Here is a 19,679-nt window from a genome sequence, read left to right on the forward strand (position 1 = left end):
TGTTCAGCTGTTCAGCCTGCTCAGATCAGCAGTAATTGTTTCTCTGGCAGTGCATTGTGTATCAGTGGCCCTGCAGGTAAGGGAAGAGGAACTTGAGGAACCAATATCCATGGACACTGATTTATTCTGATATACTATCGCTTGGAACAGCTTGCTCTGAGAGACTCTGAAAAATCATCCTTGAATGCAGTGTTTTTAAAAACTATTCATTGTGATCTATTAGTGTGGCTATGAAAGCAATGTATATTAAGCTGCAGCCAGAAATTTTTTTAAAGAGATTTGAATATGAAAAAATATGAATGCATCACAGTATAGTAAGGATGTCATATGTGTTCAAGGTTGTGATCTAAAACATAATTCTTCTTTTGATTTGGAATCAAAACATTTGAAAGCCATTGGTCTGATAACCTTCAGTATTTTTAGCTCCTTTGATTCCTCACCTCCTTTTCTTTCTAATGGAAATTTTTAAGTTTTTTTTTTTTTTTTGTAGTTGAGACAAAATAGAATTAGAATATGGCCTATTCACAGGGCAGCTTGATGGAAAATCAAAAGCACAGTTAACTGATTTACCAGTTGCAGGGCAGGTCTCTTGCCTGTCCCATGGATCCAAGACAGGGTGTGGTCAGGGCAGCAGCCCATGTCCTGACAAAGCCCCAAAGGAGCCTTCACTGAAGGCTCCACCTGGAGGCTCCTCTGCAGGTTTCGTTCAGGGGGATTAGGACTTTTTCAGCACCCAGACCCTCACAGTGGGTGTGTCCTGGACATATGGGGTGATCAGAGTCCCACCAGTGTGGGGAGTGGAGGACAGTGGAAAGAGGTTTTAGGAGACACCAAATGACCAGATACTAGTGCTGTTACTTCTTTTCTCTGGCAGTAAGAAATAGCTATAAGTTGTAAGTGATTGTTAGTTGTCAAGTGTGATTAACATCTCTGGTTAGAAAATGACCATTTTTCACTAATGCCTCATTCTTGGTCTTGATATTGGGGAGACTTCCTGACCGCAGTGTTTTCTTGCTACTCTGATGGCATTCCACTGGTCTTATAAACAACATTCTTGAAAGAAAACTTTAAAAGATTTATTAAAGTGAAAATTATTGTGGTATACTGTTTGAATTCTATCTTTTTCCTTTTGAAGGTAATATAATAAATTGATTTTTTAATAGTTAAAGTAGAATTAGCCTGCTGTCAAATGAGAAATGTTGTAGCCCACGTATCTTTATTTGCCATTGGACTGAAGGGCTGTATTTTGGTATGATTATTTTGTACCCCTTCATGTTTTAGCAAAATAGTTAAACAACTTTTGTGTTACCCCAGTCTTCTGACTTCCCTGCAAAAGTGCTTGGAATGGATAGTCTGAGAACACATCCATGTTCAAGTATAGTTTTGTTGGGGGATAATTATAATTTTGATCATTTGCTGTGTTTCAGAACTGAATAGGTTAAAATGTCTACTTTAATGATTTAAAATAAATCATAAAATATAAATAGAGGAGACGGTAGAGGAAGAAGTCAAACATTTAATTTGTTGAAAATTCTACTTTAAGTAAATCTTCCTCTGTCCACCCCCAAGTGTCTTTCTGTTAATGATTTTTAAATGTCAACATCCTATATTTTTTCCTGACCAATCTTTTGGGAATCTTTGGCACATGTGTTCCATCTGATGAAATTAAAAAATTGCAGACCTCAAGGGAAATAATTAAATGATTTTTCTCTTTTTATATAAACATTTGCTTTGAAATATATTTATATTTGAAGGGCTTTGATATTTTTATCTTAAGCATCATTTCCTCATGCTGTCTCAGCCTCATAATGAAACTTCTCTTTAAATTATTAACATTATCTAGTATCACAAGTTTATCATATGGGTTAAATTTATGTGCCAAATGACTCACCACAAAAAGCTGCCCCCTTCCTCCCTTTTGCCTTGAGTATATATGTGTTGGTAGAAGTTTTATGTCTTAATACTTTCTGATTTCAGCAGTTAAAACTTAAAAAACATTTTGTGTACATTTCTCATTTTTAACAATTGTTTTTGCTCACCTGTTTTCCTTTTTTCAACCCCTTCCCACTCCAGCTGCTTCTCCAATGTTGTTTGGGCTCCCCAGTATCCTTGTCTATTCTTACACTTCTCTTTGCTGGAACAGAGAAGATCTTTGGAGTGTCCTTTGTTCTTCCTCTCCCAGCCTGAGCATCCTCCATGCTTCCCTTACATACTTGCTCCCCACTCTTTCCATTCAATGACTGGCCGTCCTGGGAGAGTGGAATGAGCCCTGGTTGGGGAGGGGTGTGCGTAGAGAGCATAGTTTTTATTTGTGACTGTAGCTGGGTAAAATTGTGCAGGTTTCCTAACCCTTGACTCTAGCTTCTTGATCTAAGAAGGAGAGGGTTGAACCAGTGATCTCTGAAATCCCTACCAGTTCTAATAGTGCATGATAAAGTAATTTACAATAAAGTGTAATTAGGCTTAGCCTTCTGAGGATGGGGAGATGGATGTATATTTTCAGCTTAAAACAGTAGCTTAATGATCCAAATATGTGACTGTGTGTGTTGCCTGTGTTTCTCAGCATTTCTACCGGCCCTCTTCACCCAACCCATCTCAGACTATGATCCAGGGAATAAAATGCAAGGAGTCCGTTTTTCAACCACTAATGTGCATATACATTTCCTCTAGTCTTACCTTTGCACATGAGGTTCAGGAAAGATATCACTGATGTTTTAGAGAGGATGAATAAGTAGTAGAAACATCTCCCAGTGTAGAAGGACTCCTTTATTTGCAATCCTCATTATTTGTTATGAGTTCATTCTGAAAGTCAGGGCAAAAAGTGGCCAGCTAGTTAATGGTTGTTTGAAGCCTGTTCTGTCTCTGGGTAGCACAGGACAAAGCCTGCAGCTGTCTCCTCTCCGAGTCAGTGTCGGCGCCTCTACTCGGGGAGAATGCCGGTCAAGGTCCCCATACTGGTTCGTCCCCTGGGACTGTCTATTCTTAGATCCTTCAGTCTACTGAAGTCTCAGAGGAAGCCAGGTTTGGGTTTTGGCCGTGTTATGTAGAGAAGTCCGTCTTACCCTTCTGAGTTACCATTACTGTTATTTTTCTCCATTCATACATTTTTACCATATACATCATTTACATTTGAGGGTGGATAGATTAATGAGTACAAGTTTCTCCTTTAAAAGATATAGAACACTGTATGTTTTTAAAGGATCACATTTTAACATAATAGTGTTTTTTAGATGTCCATTCTTGAGGGGCTTGGTGGTTATGTACTCACGTTTTTATGAACTCAGTTACTAAAATCATTCCTTTCCTCCCTCCTTCCCTCTCTGGTTTTTGCAGGGGAGCAGGAGAGGAAAAAATATAGAAAGGATATATAAAACAACTAACCCCCTCACCCTCAAAAGATAAACCTTAGACTCTTGGAAAAATACAGTCACATTGACTCTTGAAAAAAAATCACACACACACACACGGAATTTAAATACGTGTACACACACACACACACACAGAATTTAAATGGGTGGCATAAAATCCTGAAGGCAGAAAGGGCCTGCTGTGAATCGTCTCTCTCCTCATGCTCCCCCACATCATGCTCCCGTCCACAGAAGATGCCAGCTGCTTGTCTCTCCATTTGCTGTTTTAAAATTCTAGTCTGATTCTGGTAAATCCCTGTTTTCTCTATTTCCCCTGCTCCATGGTTATCTCCAGTAGAACAGTCCTTTCAATCTAGCATTCACTGCACATGTTCCAGTCATGCGGTTACAGAGTTGACATTGCAGCTTCAGCAGAGGTTATCTCTTTAAAATTCTCTGAAATTCCCCTTTGGCACATCCGTTTTGGCAGCTGGGTTTATATGGGAAAGTGGCAAAGCTCTTGGCTCCTCTTTTCTGCTTTATGAAAATAGAAATCTCTGGCCAGAAGGGCAGCTAGGCAAGAAGCTATAGATAGTTCTCATCAGTTGCACTGCCGAGTTTTTCCATTTTTACCTAGTAAATAGTATTCTCACCGTGTGCGTGTGGACCAAGTGGTGGTTTTTAAAAACATGAACATACTGTAGCCTCACACTTAAAGTCTTGTTAGAAAACCCTGCTGTTGGAATGTGTGTGTGAGGTCCTGCTGTACTGTTTTGACTTTTGATTTTGTAATCTCTTTATATATTTTTTAAAGAATTGAAACCACTCAAAGATTATGGTCACCAATTCAGAACTACCTGTTGCAGTTTGGCCAGTAATATGACAAGAAAGATGGAAACTCCAGTTTGCTTTTCAGTGAGATATATTCATTACTAAATAAACAACATCACGTGTCTGTTTTCTAGGTTAAGTGCTTTACTGAATGGAGACACCTGAGGTCCTGTGAGACAGCTCAGGCCTCTTCTTTTGCCCTCCCTCTTTCCTTCCTTCTTTTCTTTAAAATTATTTTTAAGTGGTGTTTTCTAGGAAAATGTTGCTTCTGTTAGCAGAGTTGACCTATTTATTACTACAGATGGCTTTCAGGGCCCTTCTTTTCTTTCTGTGCATACTGTGAGCTCTGGAGAAGTCGGCCTTTATGCAAGCCATGCCGATGAATTTCCATAGTTCTGATTCTCTGATTTAAAAATGACTACATGTGTTTGGTATGGAAAATACTTACTTTTTATTTTGTTTTAAATGTAAATAAATACTGATAAGCTAATTGTCAAAGCTTCTGCATTAGAAATGAGCAAGGCTCCTTTTACTATTAAATTTTTTTCCTGCCATTATTACTATTTATATTAGTAAGGCGTATAGACTCATAGGTGAATTTTTCTCCCCATGATGATTTATGAAAGATGAGACCACTTGTTTTGGTATGCGGATTCTGTTTGCTTCAAGAATAAGGAGTCTGAATTAATCTTTTAGGTTGACCCCTTACCCATTCATATGAGTTGGAAATATGATCTTTTTTTAAGCTAAAATGTTTAGAATGAGATTTATCATCTTGTACTTTGCATACTACTTTCTCTCTGAGGCCACAAATTTTTTGTTATGCTTCTGTTTTGTCAAAGAATCGCACAGTAGACCTCATAAATCTGTGATATCAAATGCCCTCGATGAATCCTTGGGAAGAAAGTGTTTAAAGTGCATGATTAAGGCACTTGAGCATAAAACTACAATTATACACTTGTGTGTTAATTTTGTGTACAGTAAGACTGTATTTCAACACTGGTTGTAAATGAGAGGAGCATTTTACTGCCAGTGAATGCCTGCATTTTATGAATGCTTAAACAAAATCTCCTCGAATTGGCTGACCTGGAAAGAAAGGTGAAAGTGTCTGTAGTTAAGAGGTAGAAGAGAATACAAAATTTGTAGTAGAGGTTTCTTTTTAAAAGTAAATACAAAAGTGACTTTACTTTTGTGTACAGCCATGCTTGCTGTGCCTTTGGAATCATTTGTGCTATTTTAGCTGCTGTTCCATGGTGAAGGCTAACAGTGAAAGCAATTTAGATGAGGCAATGAAAATAATCAAGGGACTTGAGGGCAGGAAGCAGTTGACAAGGAATCTCTGATCAAGGAGATTTGAAGGCGTTGGTTGGCATTGACTGACCATACATTTGTTAATCAAGTTCCAGGTACTAGCATTAGTGGACAGCGGACACTCCTTGAAGCTTGGAGTTCATTTTATGAAAACTGAAGGATGTAGCACTTTACAAAATGGATAATAATGTTCCAGAACTTGTTACCCTCAAGAGGTAGCCTGGACTAGAAATATAAATTAATTTAAGAAGAGTATAAATAAATTTGTGGATAATAGAATAGTGATTATGGAGAGGAAATAAAGGCTGTTGAGGACATACCTCTGACTTCTGGAAATTGAGGTCATGAGAGGCACTGCCACTAGTTCCCACAGCCACGAATTCACTCTCCAAAACGTTGGTCTGACCTAATATTCACTTGAGCTGCGATTGGCTAAATATAGAGCAGTTGGACTTAGAATAAGCAGTGAAATTTCATAGGTAATTAATAATTACAAAGAAAATCCAAGTGAGATTACATGTATATTATTCTCACTATTTATAATCTTATATTGTGTGTACCTGATAAGGAAGCTTTAGAAAACAGAATTTATCATGAGAAGAGCTATTGCTGATAACAAATGAGAACTTTTCAATTTAGTTTCACAAACCAAAAAGTAAATTTATTTTCTGATATGAAGTAGAAAAAATTTTTTTACACTAAGGGAGTGGGCTAAAGCAGCTCAGATACATTGGTTATCTTTCAGCCTGTTAAACAACAGCAGTGTTTATGGTCCGAAAGTTATCTGTTAGGAACAAGGGCATGGACAGAAATGGAAGTGGGCTCCATAGCAACGGGAGCTGTGTAACCAGCTCCTTTGTGTGATTGGTCACTAAGCCTGTTCTGCTGGAGTTTAGGCACTGTTTGACCCTGGACTGCTCTGCCCACTCTTCCAACCCCGCGTTGTCTTTTTTTCTGTTACTCAAGGGAAACTGGACGAAATCTGAAGGAACTTACAGCTTTAGTGTAAAGTACATAACAGTAAATAGTCTGTGTACATTTGTTGATTGTTTCTCAGTTTTCAAACATGAAGGAGTAATTTCAGGAATTGTGGAGTTCCCCCCACCCCCACCAAGCAAGCTTAAGGACAAGATTTAGTTTTCTTTTTATAATAAGAAAGTGAATTTTAAAAGCACCTAAATTGTTTAAAAGTCCCAGTTGGGAACTTAGCTTAAAGGACTGTAGGTAGATTGTGGAGCATTTGTAGGATTTTGACCTTGTAAACTTTATTACCTTCTAACACATTATTTTTGATTGGACATGTTGACATAATAAAATTTTCTCTTGCAATTTGTTCAGACACACATAGACTCAGCATCTAAATTCCTTGCTGTGGGGACTTTTCAGTCTGTCTTTTCGTATGAAAAATAGCATTTACTCTTTCTGTGAAATTGGAAGCCAGTAGAATTTGCCACAGTGATGACTAAAATGTAGCTGCTATGAGCTCATGATTTTTCCTCTGCTTTTTGCTTTGCTTTTTTGTAGAATTTGCCTGGATGAATTCAAATTTATGGTCAAAAACAAAAATTAAGAGGCTATCTGCTATTAAGTATAAATTATTATAATAATATACTTTTCTGATAATTCTTAGAAAGACAGCAGTAATTAATCCAAAAGAAATTGCATTTAGTTCTAGATTCATGAAAAACTCAGAGTTGGCTTAGGAAATGATGCATAACATTTGATGTATATACTTCTGGGCTATTAATGCTATACTTACCACTCATATACAGATTTTCATATTTAAAAAAATGTATGTATGGAGTAGGAAATGGCAGCTCATTCCAGAATTCTTCCTTGAAAAACCCATGGACAGAGGAGCCTGGAGGGCTACAGTCCATAGGATCCCAGAATGAGACAGGAGTGAATCACACACGCATGCACGTATATGGTTTTGTAGCCTGCTACCCCTTAAGTCCCTCCCCAGTAATCCACGGACATGCTTTCTTCCTATTCAACACATAATATGTATAATTAGATTCATTCATTTTAATGATTCTGTGATATTTCATTGAATAAAATATCATTACCCTCCTCCTTTATACCAGCCTCTCTTAATGTATATTTAACCATTTAGGCTGTTGCGCTCTTGAGTGGGGGTGCTGTCATAGGGCTGTGGTGACCTTTTTGCTGCACATATCTTTGCATACTTGTTTTATATTTTTTCCTTAAGGTAAAATTCTCAAAAGCAGAATTCTGAGTTAAAGAGATACTGTTTCTATATATTGTGCATTGTGCAGGCAGTACATGCTCAGTTGTGTCCAAGTCTTTGTGACCCCATGGGCTGTAGTCCGCCGGGCTCCTCTGTCCATGGGATTATCCTGGCAACAATACTGGAGCAGATTGCCATTTCCTCCTCAAGGGGATCTTCCTGACCCAGAGATCGTGTTCCCATCTCCATCGTCTCCTGCATTAGCAGGAGGATTCTTATCACTGAGCCACCTGGGAAGCCCATATATATTGCGACTTTTATTAAATATTTGAATTTACATACTCAATGTGATTATTTCAGTATTAATTGCTATGTAGTATTTTCAGTTTAGTTGCTCAGTTGTGTTTGACTCTTTGTGACCCCATGGCCCGCAGCACACCAGGCTTCCCTGTCCATCACCAGCTCCCAGAGTGTGCTCAAACTCATGTTCATCGAGTTGGTGAGAATTATGTAAACTGAAAATATGAAAACTCCCTGTTAAGCATCTCAGAATAGTTATTCTTTTATTATCAAATAGGAAATTTACATCTAGGCGTAAGTAAAGCAGAAGTGGTTTGACATAAATACATTATAAAAAATGTGAAGTCAAAAGTTTGACAAACTTTGGATACCTTCTTTGCTAGTAAGTGTATGTACATATTTTAAAGATATACATACAATGAAATGCTCAAATCTTAAGTGTATGATTTGATGGGTTTTGACAAATAATGTACAACTTTGAACCTACCAGACCAGTTCAGGTACAGAATATTTTTGTTCCTTTCAGGAGTTTGCTCATCCCTCTTTCTAGCTAGTCCCTTTATCCCATAACCACTGTTGTGACTACTAACACTATAAATAAGTTTTTCCTGAAGTTGGACCCTTACCTTACACTGTGTATAGAAATTAACTCAAAATGGGTCAAACCTAAAAACATGAGAGCTAAAGCTGTAAAATTCTAAGAAGAAAACATAGGGGAAAGCTTTATGACTTTAAATTTGGCAGTGATTTATTGGACATGAAACCACATGCACAGGAAACAAAAGAAAAGATAAATTGAAGTACATCAAAATTAAAAACTTCTGTGCATGAAAGCACACTATCATGAGAACAAAAAGGCAGCACTCAGAAGAGGTGAGACTATCTGGAAATCATGTATCATTTGTGGGATTAATATCCAGAATATATAAAGTATTCCTACCACACAACAACAAAAAAACTAAAAACCCAATTTAAAAAATGGGTGGAAGTCTTGAATATAGTTTTCCAAGAGATTAAACAAATACCTGATAAACTTGGGAAGAATGCTTAGCATTGCTAATCATTAGGGAAATGAAAAGCAAACCTGTAATGAGTGTGATACCACTTCACACCCATTAGGATGGCTATTACAAAAACAAAAGAGCAGGTGTTGTCATGGATGTGGAGAAATTAGAACCCTTGTGCACTGCTGGCAGGAATTTTAAAATGGTATTCTGCTATACAAAACAGTATGACAATTTCTCAAAAAATTAAACATAGAACTACTATTGTTGTTGTTAGTGTTTAGTTGATAAGTTGTGTCCGACTCTTTGAGATCCCATGGACTGCAGCACACCAGGCTTCCCTGTCCTTTACCATCTCCTGAAGTTTGTTCAGATTCATGCCAGTTGAGTTGGTGATCCTGTCCAACCATTTTGTTCTATGTTGCCCTCTTTTCTTCCGCCCTCAATATTTCCCAGCCTCCGGGTCTTTGCAGTGAGCTGGCTCTTCACATCAGGTAGCCAAAGTATTGAGCTTTAGCTTCAGCAGCATTCCTTCCAATGGATATTTGAGGGTTGATTTCCTTTAGGATTGACTCGTTTGATCTCCTTGAAGTCCACGAGACTCTCAAGAGTGTTTTCCAGTACTACAATACCAATCTAGCAATTCTACTTCTGGGCTGGGTAAAAGAAGTGAAAGTAAAAGCTTGAACAGATAAATTGGATGCCTATTTTCATAGCAGTACTATTCATAATACTATTACTACTATAAGCAGTACTTACAATGCTTATACTTATAAGCAATACTATTCACAACCTAGACAGCATATTAAAAAGCAGAGACGTTACTTTGCCAACAAAGGTCCGTTTAGTCGAAGCTATGATTTTTCCAGTAGTCATGTATGGATGTGAGAGTTGGACTTTAAATAAAGCTAGAGCACCGAGAATTGATGGTTTTGAACTGTGGTGTTGGAGAAGACTCTTGAGAATCTCTTGGACTGCACGGAGATCCGACCAGTCTATCCTAAGGGAAATCAGTCTTGAATACTCATTGGAAAGGCTGATACCAAAGCTGAAACTCCAAAACGTTGGCCACCTGATGCGAAGAACTGACTCACTAGAAAAGCCCCTGATGCTGGGAAAGATTGAAGGTGGGTGGAGAAGGGGACGACAGAGGATGAGATGGTTGGATGGCATCACTGACTTGATGGACGTGAGTTTGAGTAAGCTCTGGGAGTTGGTGATGGACAGAGAAGCCTAATGTGCTGCAGTCCATGGGGTTGCAAAGAGTCGGACACTACTAAGCAACTGAACTGAACTATTCACAGGAATCAAAAGATAGAACAACCCTTTTAGTATTGAACCCTTTTATTTTATCCTTGAGGCTTCCCTGGTGGCTCAGATGGTAAAGAATCTGCCTGCAATGCAGGAGACCTAGGTTCGATCCCTGCATCCGGAAGATCCCCTGGAGAAGGGAATGGCAACCCACTCCAGTATTCTTGCTTGGAGAATCCCATGGGCAGAGGTCCCTGGCGGGCTGTAGTCCGTGGGGTTGCAAAGAGTCAGACATGACTGAGCAACTAACACAGTGTCCATGATGGATGACGTGATAAACAAAATACTGTTTGCATTTAAAAATGGAATATTTTTTAACCTTAAAAAGGAATGAAATTCTGATACATGCTATAACATAGGTGAACCTTGAAAGTGAAAGTGCTAGTCACTCAGTAGTATCCAACTCTGTGACCTCAGTGGCCTGTAGCCTGCCAGGCTTCTCTGTTCATGGGATTTTCCAAGTAAGACTATTGGAGTGGGCAGCCATTATCTCCTCTGGGGCATTTCCTGACCCAGGGATCAAACCCAGGTCTTCTGCATTGCAGGCAGATTCTTTACTGTTTGAACCACTAGAGAAGCCCAAGTGGAGTTACCGTTTAATGGAAATAGAATTTCATTTTGGGATGGCGAAGTTCTGGAGATGGGTAGTTGTGATGGTTGCACAATGGTGTAAATCTACCTGATGCCTCTAAAATGTGCACTTTATGATTAGAATTCCATGTATGACTATAGCAAAATCTATTTTTCTCATGTACCTACTGTGCTGGAATTAGATTATGTCTTCTTTCTGGCACTTGTAAATAGTGTCCAATGTAATATCCTTATTGGGACACATGGGAGTGTTTCATGGGGGTGTATTTACAAAGTGAATTGCTAGGTCTTAGGGAAGTGCACCTTGAAACTTATTGGGGTGACCCTTTTATCAGACTTCTTTAGGAAGGAAGAGGATGAGAATATAAACCTTATTATTTCTTCAGTTTTGAAGGATGAACAGAGTTCAGAGTAAAAAGTAAAATGAAAAATGGAGCCTGGAATTCTGCACATTTAACATGATACAGAGATTTGAAAGTTACTAATCATATCCTTTATCAGAGTAGTTTCCTAAAACAAATACTTACGGTAAATGAATGATTTTTAGCTATACTTTCCCTCTCTAATACTGTTTGGAAGCATTCACATTTCTTTGAAAATTAGGATAACTTTGTTACTGTGTATGTACACATTGCTGGAAAAGGAAATGACAACCCACTCCAATATTCTTGACTGGAAAATCCCATAGACAGAGGAGCCTGGTGGGCTGCAGTCCACAGGATTGCAAAGAGTCAGGCACGACTGAGCATGCATGATCGTGTACTCATGTTCCACTTCAAAATCCTCTTTATTTAGAAATGAGAGAAATTTTTGTTTTTCTTATCTTTAAATAACAAATAGACATCATAGGCATTTTCTGGAGATTTCCTTTTGGTTTAGTTTAGTGATAAATATCCAGTACATTTCCTGGGTGGTAATGCCATACTTGGAGAAGGCAATGGCACCCCACTCCAGTACTCTTGCCTGTAGAATCCCATGGACGGAGGAGCCTGGTAGGCTGCAGTCCATGGGGTCGCAAAGAGTCGGACGCGGCTGAGCGACTTCACTTTCACTTTTCACTTTCCTGCATTGGAGAAGGAAATGGCAACCCACTCCAGTGTTCTCCCCTGGAGAATCCCAGGGATGGGGGAGCCTGGTGGGCTGCCATCTACGGGGTCACACAGAGTCGGACACGACTGAAGCGACTTAGCAGCAGCAGCAATGCTATACTGGTAACGGTCAAGGCTACTCCGCTGCTGTCAGTATGAGGTTTGGGGTGTTTGTCTGTTAGATTAGGTTGAGCATATGTGTATCAAAGGCTTGGATGATACAAGTGATTGCGGTTTTACAATGTTTTCCATCCTTAGTTTAAAATTGTATACAATATTAACTTTATTTAATAATCCATTGAACGACATTCATTTATTCATCCAACAACCCTTTATTGAGTGGTAGGCCCTCTTCCAGGAGGCATACCACGGATATAGGAGTGTGTAGTGAAGTGATGAAGACAAACGGTAGAAACAGAAACATGTCAAAGGTCAACTGACTAAATCTAATAATCTCCCCCCTCTGGTAAAATAGAATCAGAAATGGCATGAGAATGATGGTGGTTTAGGCAGGTCAGGGAAGGAATGGCATCTGAGACAGAAGTGCTTTGTATCCTCAATTTTCAGTACGCAGTTCCTGAAACTCAGTAACTCTTGGTTAAATTTCACTTGAATCCAACAGTTCAGTAATCTTCATTGTTGTTAAGTTGCTAAGTCGTATCTAACTCGTTTCAACCCCATGGACTGCGGCACGCCAGACTTCCCTGTCCTTCATTATTTCCCAGAATTTGTTCAAACTCATGCCATTGAGTCAGTGATACCATCCAACCATCTCATCCTCTGTCATCCCCTTCTCTGTCTGTTGTCAACCTTTCCCAGCATCAGCGTCCTTTCCAGTCAGTTGGCTCTTCATATCAGGTGGCCAAACTATTGGATCTTCACCTTCAGTATCAGTCCTTCCAAAGAATGTTCAGGGTTGATTTCCTTTAGCATTGACTGGTTTGATCTCCTTACAGTCCAGGAGACTCTCAAGAGTCTTCTCCAGCACCACAGTTTGAAAGCATCAATTCTTTGGCACTTGGAGTTCTTTATGGTTCGGCTCTCACATCCATACATCACTATTGGAAAAACTATCACTTTGACTAGACAGACCTATGTTGCCAAAGTGATGTCTTGCTTTTTAATACGCTGTCCAGGTTTGTCAGAGCTTTCCTTCCAAGGAGAAAGCATGTTTTAGTCATTGTCCACAGTGATTTTGGAGCCCAAGAAAATAAAATCTGTCACTGCTTTCACTATTTCCCATCTGTTTGCGATGAAGTGATGGGACTGGACACCATGATCTTAGGTTTTTCAATGTTGAGCTTTAAGCCAGCTTTTTCATGAAGTAAGAGAAAAATAAAGACTCACAGTAGCCAAAATTGATTTCACAAAACTTGAGACAGTAAAATATACTTCCCTCATGCACTGGTCCTTCAGGCCTTCATGACAGTGTAGTATAGTAGGTTTCTCTGTCCTCGGCAGAGTCTGTTAAGGATGTAGGTCAGAGTGACAAGCAGTGGCTGAATGCCTTGATGGCATGTGAGAAGCCAGCAGTGTGGGGCCAGAGTTATTCTGAGCTTTGATCAGAGAACTTTTGGAGTTGGCTCTGGGGCATCCATTGTCTTAACATCTCTGTTCTTCAATTTGTTTCTTAATAATGAAAACTCAGCAGTGGCCACGGGACTGGAAAAGGTCAATTTACATTCCTATCCCAAAGAAAGGCAATGCCACAGAATGTTCAAACTACCGCACAATTGCACTCATCTCACATGCTAGTAAAGTAATGCTCAAAATTCTCCAAGCCAGGCTTCAGCAATATGTGAACTGTGAACTTCCAGATGTTCAAGCTGATTTTAGAAAAGGCAGAGGAACCAGAGATCAAATTGCCAACATCCTCTGGATCATGGAAGAAGCAAGAGAGTTCCAGAAAAACATCTATTTCTGCTTTATTGACTATGCCAAAACCTTTTGACTGTGTGGATCACAATAAACTGTGGAAAATTCTGAAAGAGATGGGAATACCAGACCACCTGACCTGACTCTTGAGAAACCTATATGCAGGTCAGGAAGCAACAGTTAGAACTGGACATGGAACAACAGACTGGTTCCAAATAGGAAGAGGAGTACGTCAAGGCTGTATATTATCACCCTGCTTATTTAAATTATATGCAGAGAACATCATGAGAAATGCTGGGCTGGAGGAAGCACAAGCTGGAATCAAGATTCCCAGGAGAAATATCAATAAGCTCAGCTATGCAGATAACACCACCCTTATGGCAGAAAGTGAAGAGGAACTAAAAAAGCCTCTTGATGAAAGTGAAAGTGGAGAGTGAACAAGTTGGTTTAAAGCTCAATATTCAGAAAACAAAGATCATGGCATCTGGTCCCGTCACTTCATTAGAAATAGATGGGGAAACAGTGGAAACAGTGTCAGACTTTATTTTTTGGGGCTCCAAAATCACTGCAGATGGTGACCGCAGCCATGAAATTAAAAGACGCTTACTCCTTGGAAGGAAAGTTATGACCAACCTAGATAGCATATTCAAAAGCAGAGACATTACTTTGCCAACAAAGCTCCATCTAGTCAAGGCTGTGGTTTTTCCAGTGGTCATGTATGGATGTGAGAGTTGGACTATGAAGAAGGCAGAGCACCGAAGAATTGATGCTTTTGAAGTGTGGTGTTAAAGAAGACTCTTGAGAGTCCCTTGGACTGCAAGGAGATCCAACCAGTCCATTCTGAAGGAGATCAACCCTGGGATTTCTTTGGAAGGACTGATGCTAAAGCTGAAACTCCAGGACTTTGGCCACCTCATACGAAGAGTTGAGTCATTGGAAAAGACTCTGATGCTGGGAGGGATTAGGGGCAGGAGGAGAAGGGGACGACAGAGGATGAGATGACTGGATGGCATCACGGACTCAATGGATGTGAGTCTGAGTGAACTTTGGGAGTTGGTGATGGACAGGGAGGCCTGGTGTGCTGTGATTCATGGGCTTGCAAAGAGTCGGACACGACTGAGCAGCTGAACTGAACTGAATAATGATTGTTTGGTTTAAAATGTCAGAAAAGCATCTAATAGATTTTTGAAAGACCTACATCTAAATTGATTTAAAGCAAAAACATTATTGATTATTAAAAAATTGAGACATTAGTTCCTGACAATTGAGGTATTATATTTAGAAATTGGTTTTTAAAGGTAACGGTTAATAATTAGTAGTTAGAGATAGCTCTACAACTTGTAGTTTAATGAATAATAATAGAATATGTGTGGAATTCCAGGTAGAATTATAATATTGCTGGTTATAATATTAATGGTAATCAATAGAAGAGGGAGCCCCATTTTGCAAATGGAGATGTAAGACAGATATCATTGTGTGATTGATAATATTCACACAACTAACGTATAGGGCGACTTGGTTTTAGGTTTCATAAATTTCTAATACAGAAATTCTGTAGGTAAATGAGCATTTTAGTTGTCTCTCTTAGGTTGTGGCTCCCATGCAGGGACAGTGGGCCACATGCAGTTGCTTGGCTCTAGGCCCCAGGTCTTATAGCCCACCAGTACCGTTTAACAAGTTATCCAGGCTCTCAGAGGGTTAGATGCCAGTCAGTCAGTACCACATAATGAGACAGTGTATCTAAAAGGAGAACAAGTAGATTTTTAATTGAGGAAAAGAGCAACAACATCTCCCAGGCAGGTGCTTTTGATGGTTTTCCCCCTGACGTTTATTGGAATCAGCAGATTGTTGCTGCGGATCCATTGGGAATTGCTTACATCCCCACCCATTCTACCTGCCTCACCTGCATCTGCCTTGCTTCCACGCTTTTCAGAGTTGGGATAGGTGGTTAAAGAATGTAGTAAGCTCATGGCTGCTCATAGTGTTAGGAGACTCCTGCAATATGTCCTCTCTTTGTCTTGCTTAGAAAATAGAGGACCCCCAGCCCCTGCCCTGAAACAACACTTCCATATTGTGTGTAAGGGTTTCTGTAAACCAGAAAGTCAACATATTAAAGTGCAATTCATAGGGGAGTTGCTGGCTGTGTTGACTGAGCTTTACAGTCATTTTAACACTGGCAAAGTGTTACCCTAACTGCTTCAAATCAAACTGCAAAGATGCTCGTGTGAAATATAGTATTAGATATCAAATCAAACATATGGGTGTTGAACGAAAGGATATGTGTTGTGGTAGTATATGGTATTCTAGCATGTGGAGTTGTATTTTATGGAAATTCTTTGGCTTGGCTTATGGCAGGGACATACATTCATTATGAGACATCAAGCTGTAAAATAAATAAAAGCAAAGAATTCAACTGTGCTGTTGAATGGTTTTCAATACAAACTTGTCTGTTCTAGTAACTTAGGATCTGTGTGATGAGAAGCATTTGTAAGTCGTTGTGGCCAAATGTTTTGTCACCATTGCTAGAAGTTTGAAAATAATCTAGATCAGGTCAAAAGGTGTATGAACTTTATTATTGCAATTTTTTCTTTTTACTTCATAGTACATGTTAAAAATTACTGTGCTAATTGGTCTTAGAGGCAAAGTGTTTAATGTATTCCTTACTCTTTTTCCCTCTCATTCAATATCCTGTAGTCAATTTGTTTTTTAAGTGTATATCTGGAACTGATGACTTAATTCTTAGAAGTATATAGGCTTATGAGGTTGAAGTTCTTGGATTTCTCAAATGAACTATATTGTGGTATTAACAGTGACTTCACTATTCTCATCCCAGGAGTGCTTTTTGCCTTTTTGATATCTTGTTTTTCTTTTCCTCTCCTATTCTTTCTCTCAGTTAGGGAAAAAAATGTGTCGATAGATTTCTGATTTGATAGAACATCAGAAAATATCATCAATGGTGTATTTATTGCATGAGGAAGAACTTTTCCTTGAACAGTTTCAATATTTTTTAGATTCATGTAACTAGAAATGGAGAAGAACCATTTTAGGTCATTCTGTCCATATCTTGGGTATTTCCCTCTAAGTGCTTCCCTGGTAGCTCAGATGGAAAAGAATTATTCCATCCTTGGGTAGGGAAGATCCCCTGGAGAAGGGAATTGCAACCCACTCCAGTATTCTTGCCTGGAAAACTCCATGGACATAGGAGCCTGGAGGTCTGTAGTCCATGGGGTCACAAAGAGTCGGATACAACTGAGTAACTAACACTTTGACACTTTACATCATTGACTGTTTATCAACTAGGAAAATACTATTCTTATATAGCTATGAATATCTTTCTCATATTGATAGTTACATTGTTTGATATACACAGTATCGTTTTCTAAATAGTTTCATTTTATTGTAAAGCAGTGTTGATTCTTTTTAGCAAAAATAGTAAATGGAATTGCTAATATTAACTGATATTTGCTAAAATGTAATTGAGGCATTCTGACCTTCCTTGAAACAAATGTGTACCCAAATCACAAGCATCCTACAAAATATTAGTAAGGGATCTTGAACTGGAGTTCATTTTCATTTGTGTATTGCACAAGAATGGATTAATATAATCTTTCTCTGACTTTCTTGGCAGAAGCAATTTTTTTGATGTCAGTATTCGGAGCTTCTTACCCCCTCTGGATTTTTGTGAAATTATCAGTATTTGATATCTGATAAAGTATTTTTTAAAGCAGAGTTAAATTATCTTTTGTCTTCATTGATAGTATGTGAGGAGAAGGCAGTAGGCTGATTAATCTAATGGAGAGAATGTTAAAAATTTGAATTCAGTTGCTTAGCAAAGAACCCACTTCACATTGCTGAATCGAAACCATATTTGATTTTATTGAATTGCATGTTTAGACTTTCTCTCACTTGCCCGTCTTGACTCTTGACAGATGCCACCTCAGTACGGACAGCAGGGTGTGAGTGGTTACTGCCAGCAGGGCCAGCAGCCTTACTACAACCAGCAGCCGCAGCCTCAGCACCTTCCCCCGCAGGCGCCATATCTGCCCTCCCAGTCCCAGCAGAGGTACCAGCCTCAGCAGGTGAGCGCATTCCTCGTCCCCAGGCCTCTGTCCTGTGTCCAAAGGCCACCCTGGGTTCTGAGACATCTTCCTGTCCCATTTAGAGAATATCTGTTCTCAGTGGGGAAAAATGAAGTTTTGAGAAAATGTAGAACTATATCCTAAACTGTTTGTTTATGAATGGATGTTGGAGATTGAAGGGTGGGAAGAATAAGTAAGCTTAATAGCTTCTTACATTACCGGTTAGTGACAGCAGAAAATGTCAGTCATTACATCTTCTTTGTCATGTGTATTCCAAATCTTACAAGAAAGTACTCTGTCACTTTGTTGAGGCTTATTGAGGAAAATGGTTTTATTGATCATTTAATCTTGCTAGTTGGCACATACATGGTGTTTTATCTTGAGCTTTCTTTTGATTTGTTTTAATGGTAAGTGCTACTGTATCAAAAACATTGTTGCCTTTGGCAGTATTATTCTTCTTAAACTAGTTTATAAACAGATAATCACTTCAATTACAATATATTAAAATACTAAAGGGAATCATGTACTTTGAGTATGTTAAACAGTTTCTAGTTTAAATTAGCCTCATTAAATACTCTTTGAGGTTATTGGGCTGCATATTTCAGCTTACATGATTTGTTGAAAAATAGTACACATGCTTTGGGTACAGTGATTCAGTTTGATCTTGTTTTAGAGATTGTCACTGAAGATATTAAAAGGCATCAATGAACTCAGGACCTGTACTCTGAATTCAAATAGAACTTTCGTAGCACTTTCAGTCATAAGCATCAAATTGTAACTTTGCATTTTGTGTTTTCGTCTCTTCTTTCTTTTTGGTGGGTGGGGGTGATGAAGATGGGGAAGACAGTGGCACTGACTGTTCAGTCTTCAAAATGATTCCTAGACAGCTTGGGGTGAATGCTGATGCTAGGCAAAATATATAAATATATGAAGCTTAATTTTAACAAATTCAGCTGATTTCTTAAGTATTTTATTGGATTCTTTGTAGGCTTTTTCCATGTGATTTTTATTTAAGAGTTCCAAAAAGAGTTTATAGCTTTAAGTAAAACAGTGTAACAGCTGAGACTGAAGAGGCTATAGAATCTTGTGTTTTGCATATGTATTTGCAAAATTTAAAGCAATTTATAGATGTAGGAATGTACATTATTTCAAAGTTATTTAGTCTGTTCTTTTATTAAAATCGGGAAAGTTAAATAACCTTATAATACCATTTCTTTTTTTTTTTTTTAAATACCATTTCTTTTTAAGTGAGCTCTGGTATCTGGGTTTATAATATATAAAGTTAAAGATTTTTTCATGGGCTTTCAGAGCCTTATTGAACTTCTCTGTAGGCAAAATGTTTTGTCAAGTTATCAAAGTTTAAGAAGGACTCAACAGAGATATTGCATTAGTCATTTTACTTCATTGTGCTAAAATGAATCTGATTGTACAACCAAACTGGTTAAGGATTCTGAGTGCCTGTCATTTCCTTCCAAAACCAAGTTCAAAATTTACTTCCTTGATGAAGCATTCACTGATGACTTCTTCCACATGGCAATTAGTTATTTAATATCTGTAAGGTCGGACCCTGGGGGCCATGATGGGCTGCCCCTCCTCTCCCTCCTGCTGGCTGGGGATGTCCCTAACAGAAGGAGCCTCCCAGATTCCGGGGACCAATGACAGCACACTTCACCAGCTAAAGCTGCCCCACCCAGTCACATAGAAGGACCTGTCAGCCTGCGACGCCTCGGCCTGGCAACCTATCTGAACCC

At 38.8% G+C, this 19,679-nt stretch overlaps 1 protein-coding gene across 11 annotated transcripts in view; it reads left to right on the top strand.

Moving 5' to 3' along the window:
• ARID1B (AT-rich interaction domain 1B) overlaps positions 1-19,679 on the top strand; it is a 424,945-nt gene that overhangs the window by 106,301 nt on the left and 298,965 nt on the right. For all 11 annotated transcript variants that reach the window (XM_060419862.1, XM_042253667.2, XM_015097501.4 and 8 more), the window contains exon 3: positions 17,779-17,928. In XM_060419862.1, coding sequence (XP_060275845.1) covers positions 17,779-17,928 — 150 coding nt within the window. The remainder of the gene's footprint in view (positions 1-17,778; positions 17,929-19,679) is intronic.

This window comes from Ovis aries, chromosome 8 (assembly GCF_016772045.2).
Source record: "Ovis aries strain OAR_USU_Benz2616 breed Rambouillet chromosome 8, ARS-UI_Ramb_v3.0, whole genome shotgun sequence".
NCBI lineage: Eukaryota > Metazoa > Chordata > Mammalia > Artiodactyla > Bovidae > Ovis > Ovis aries.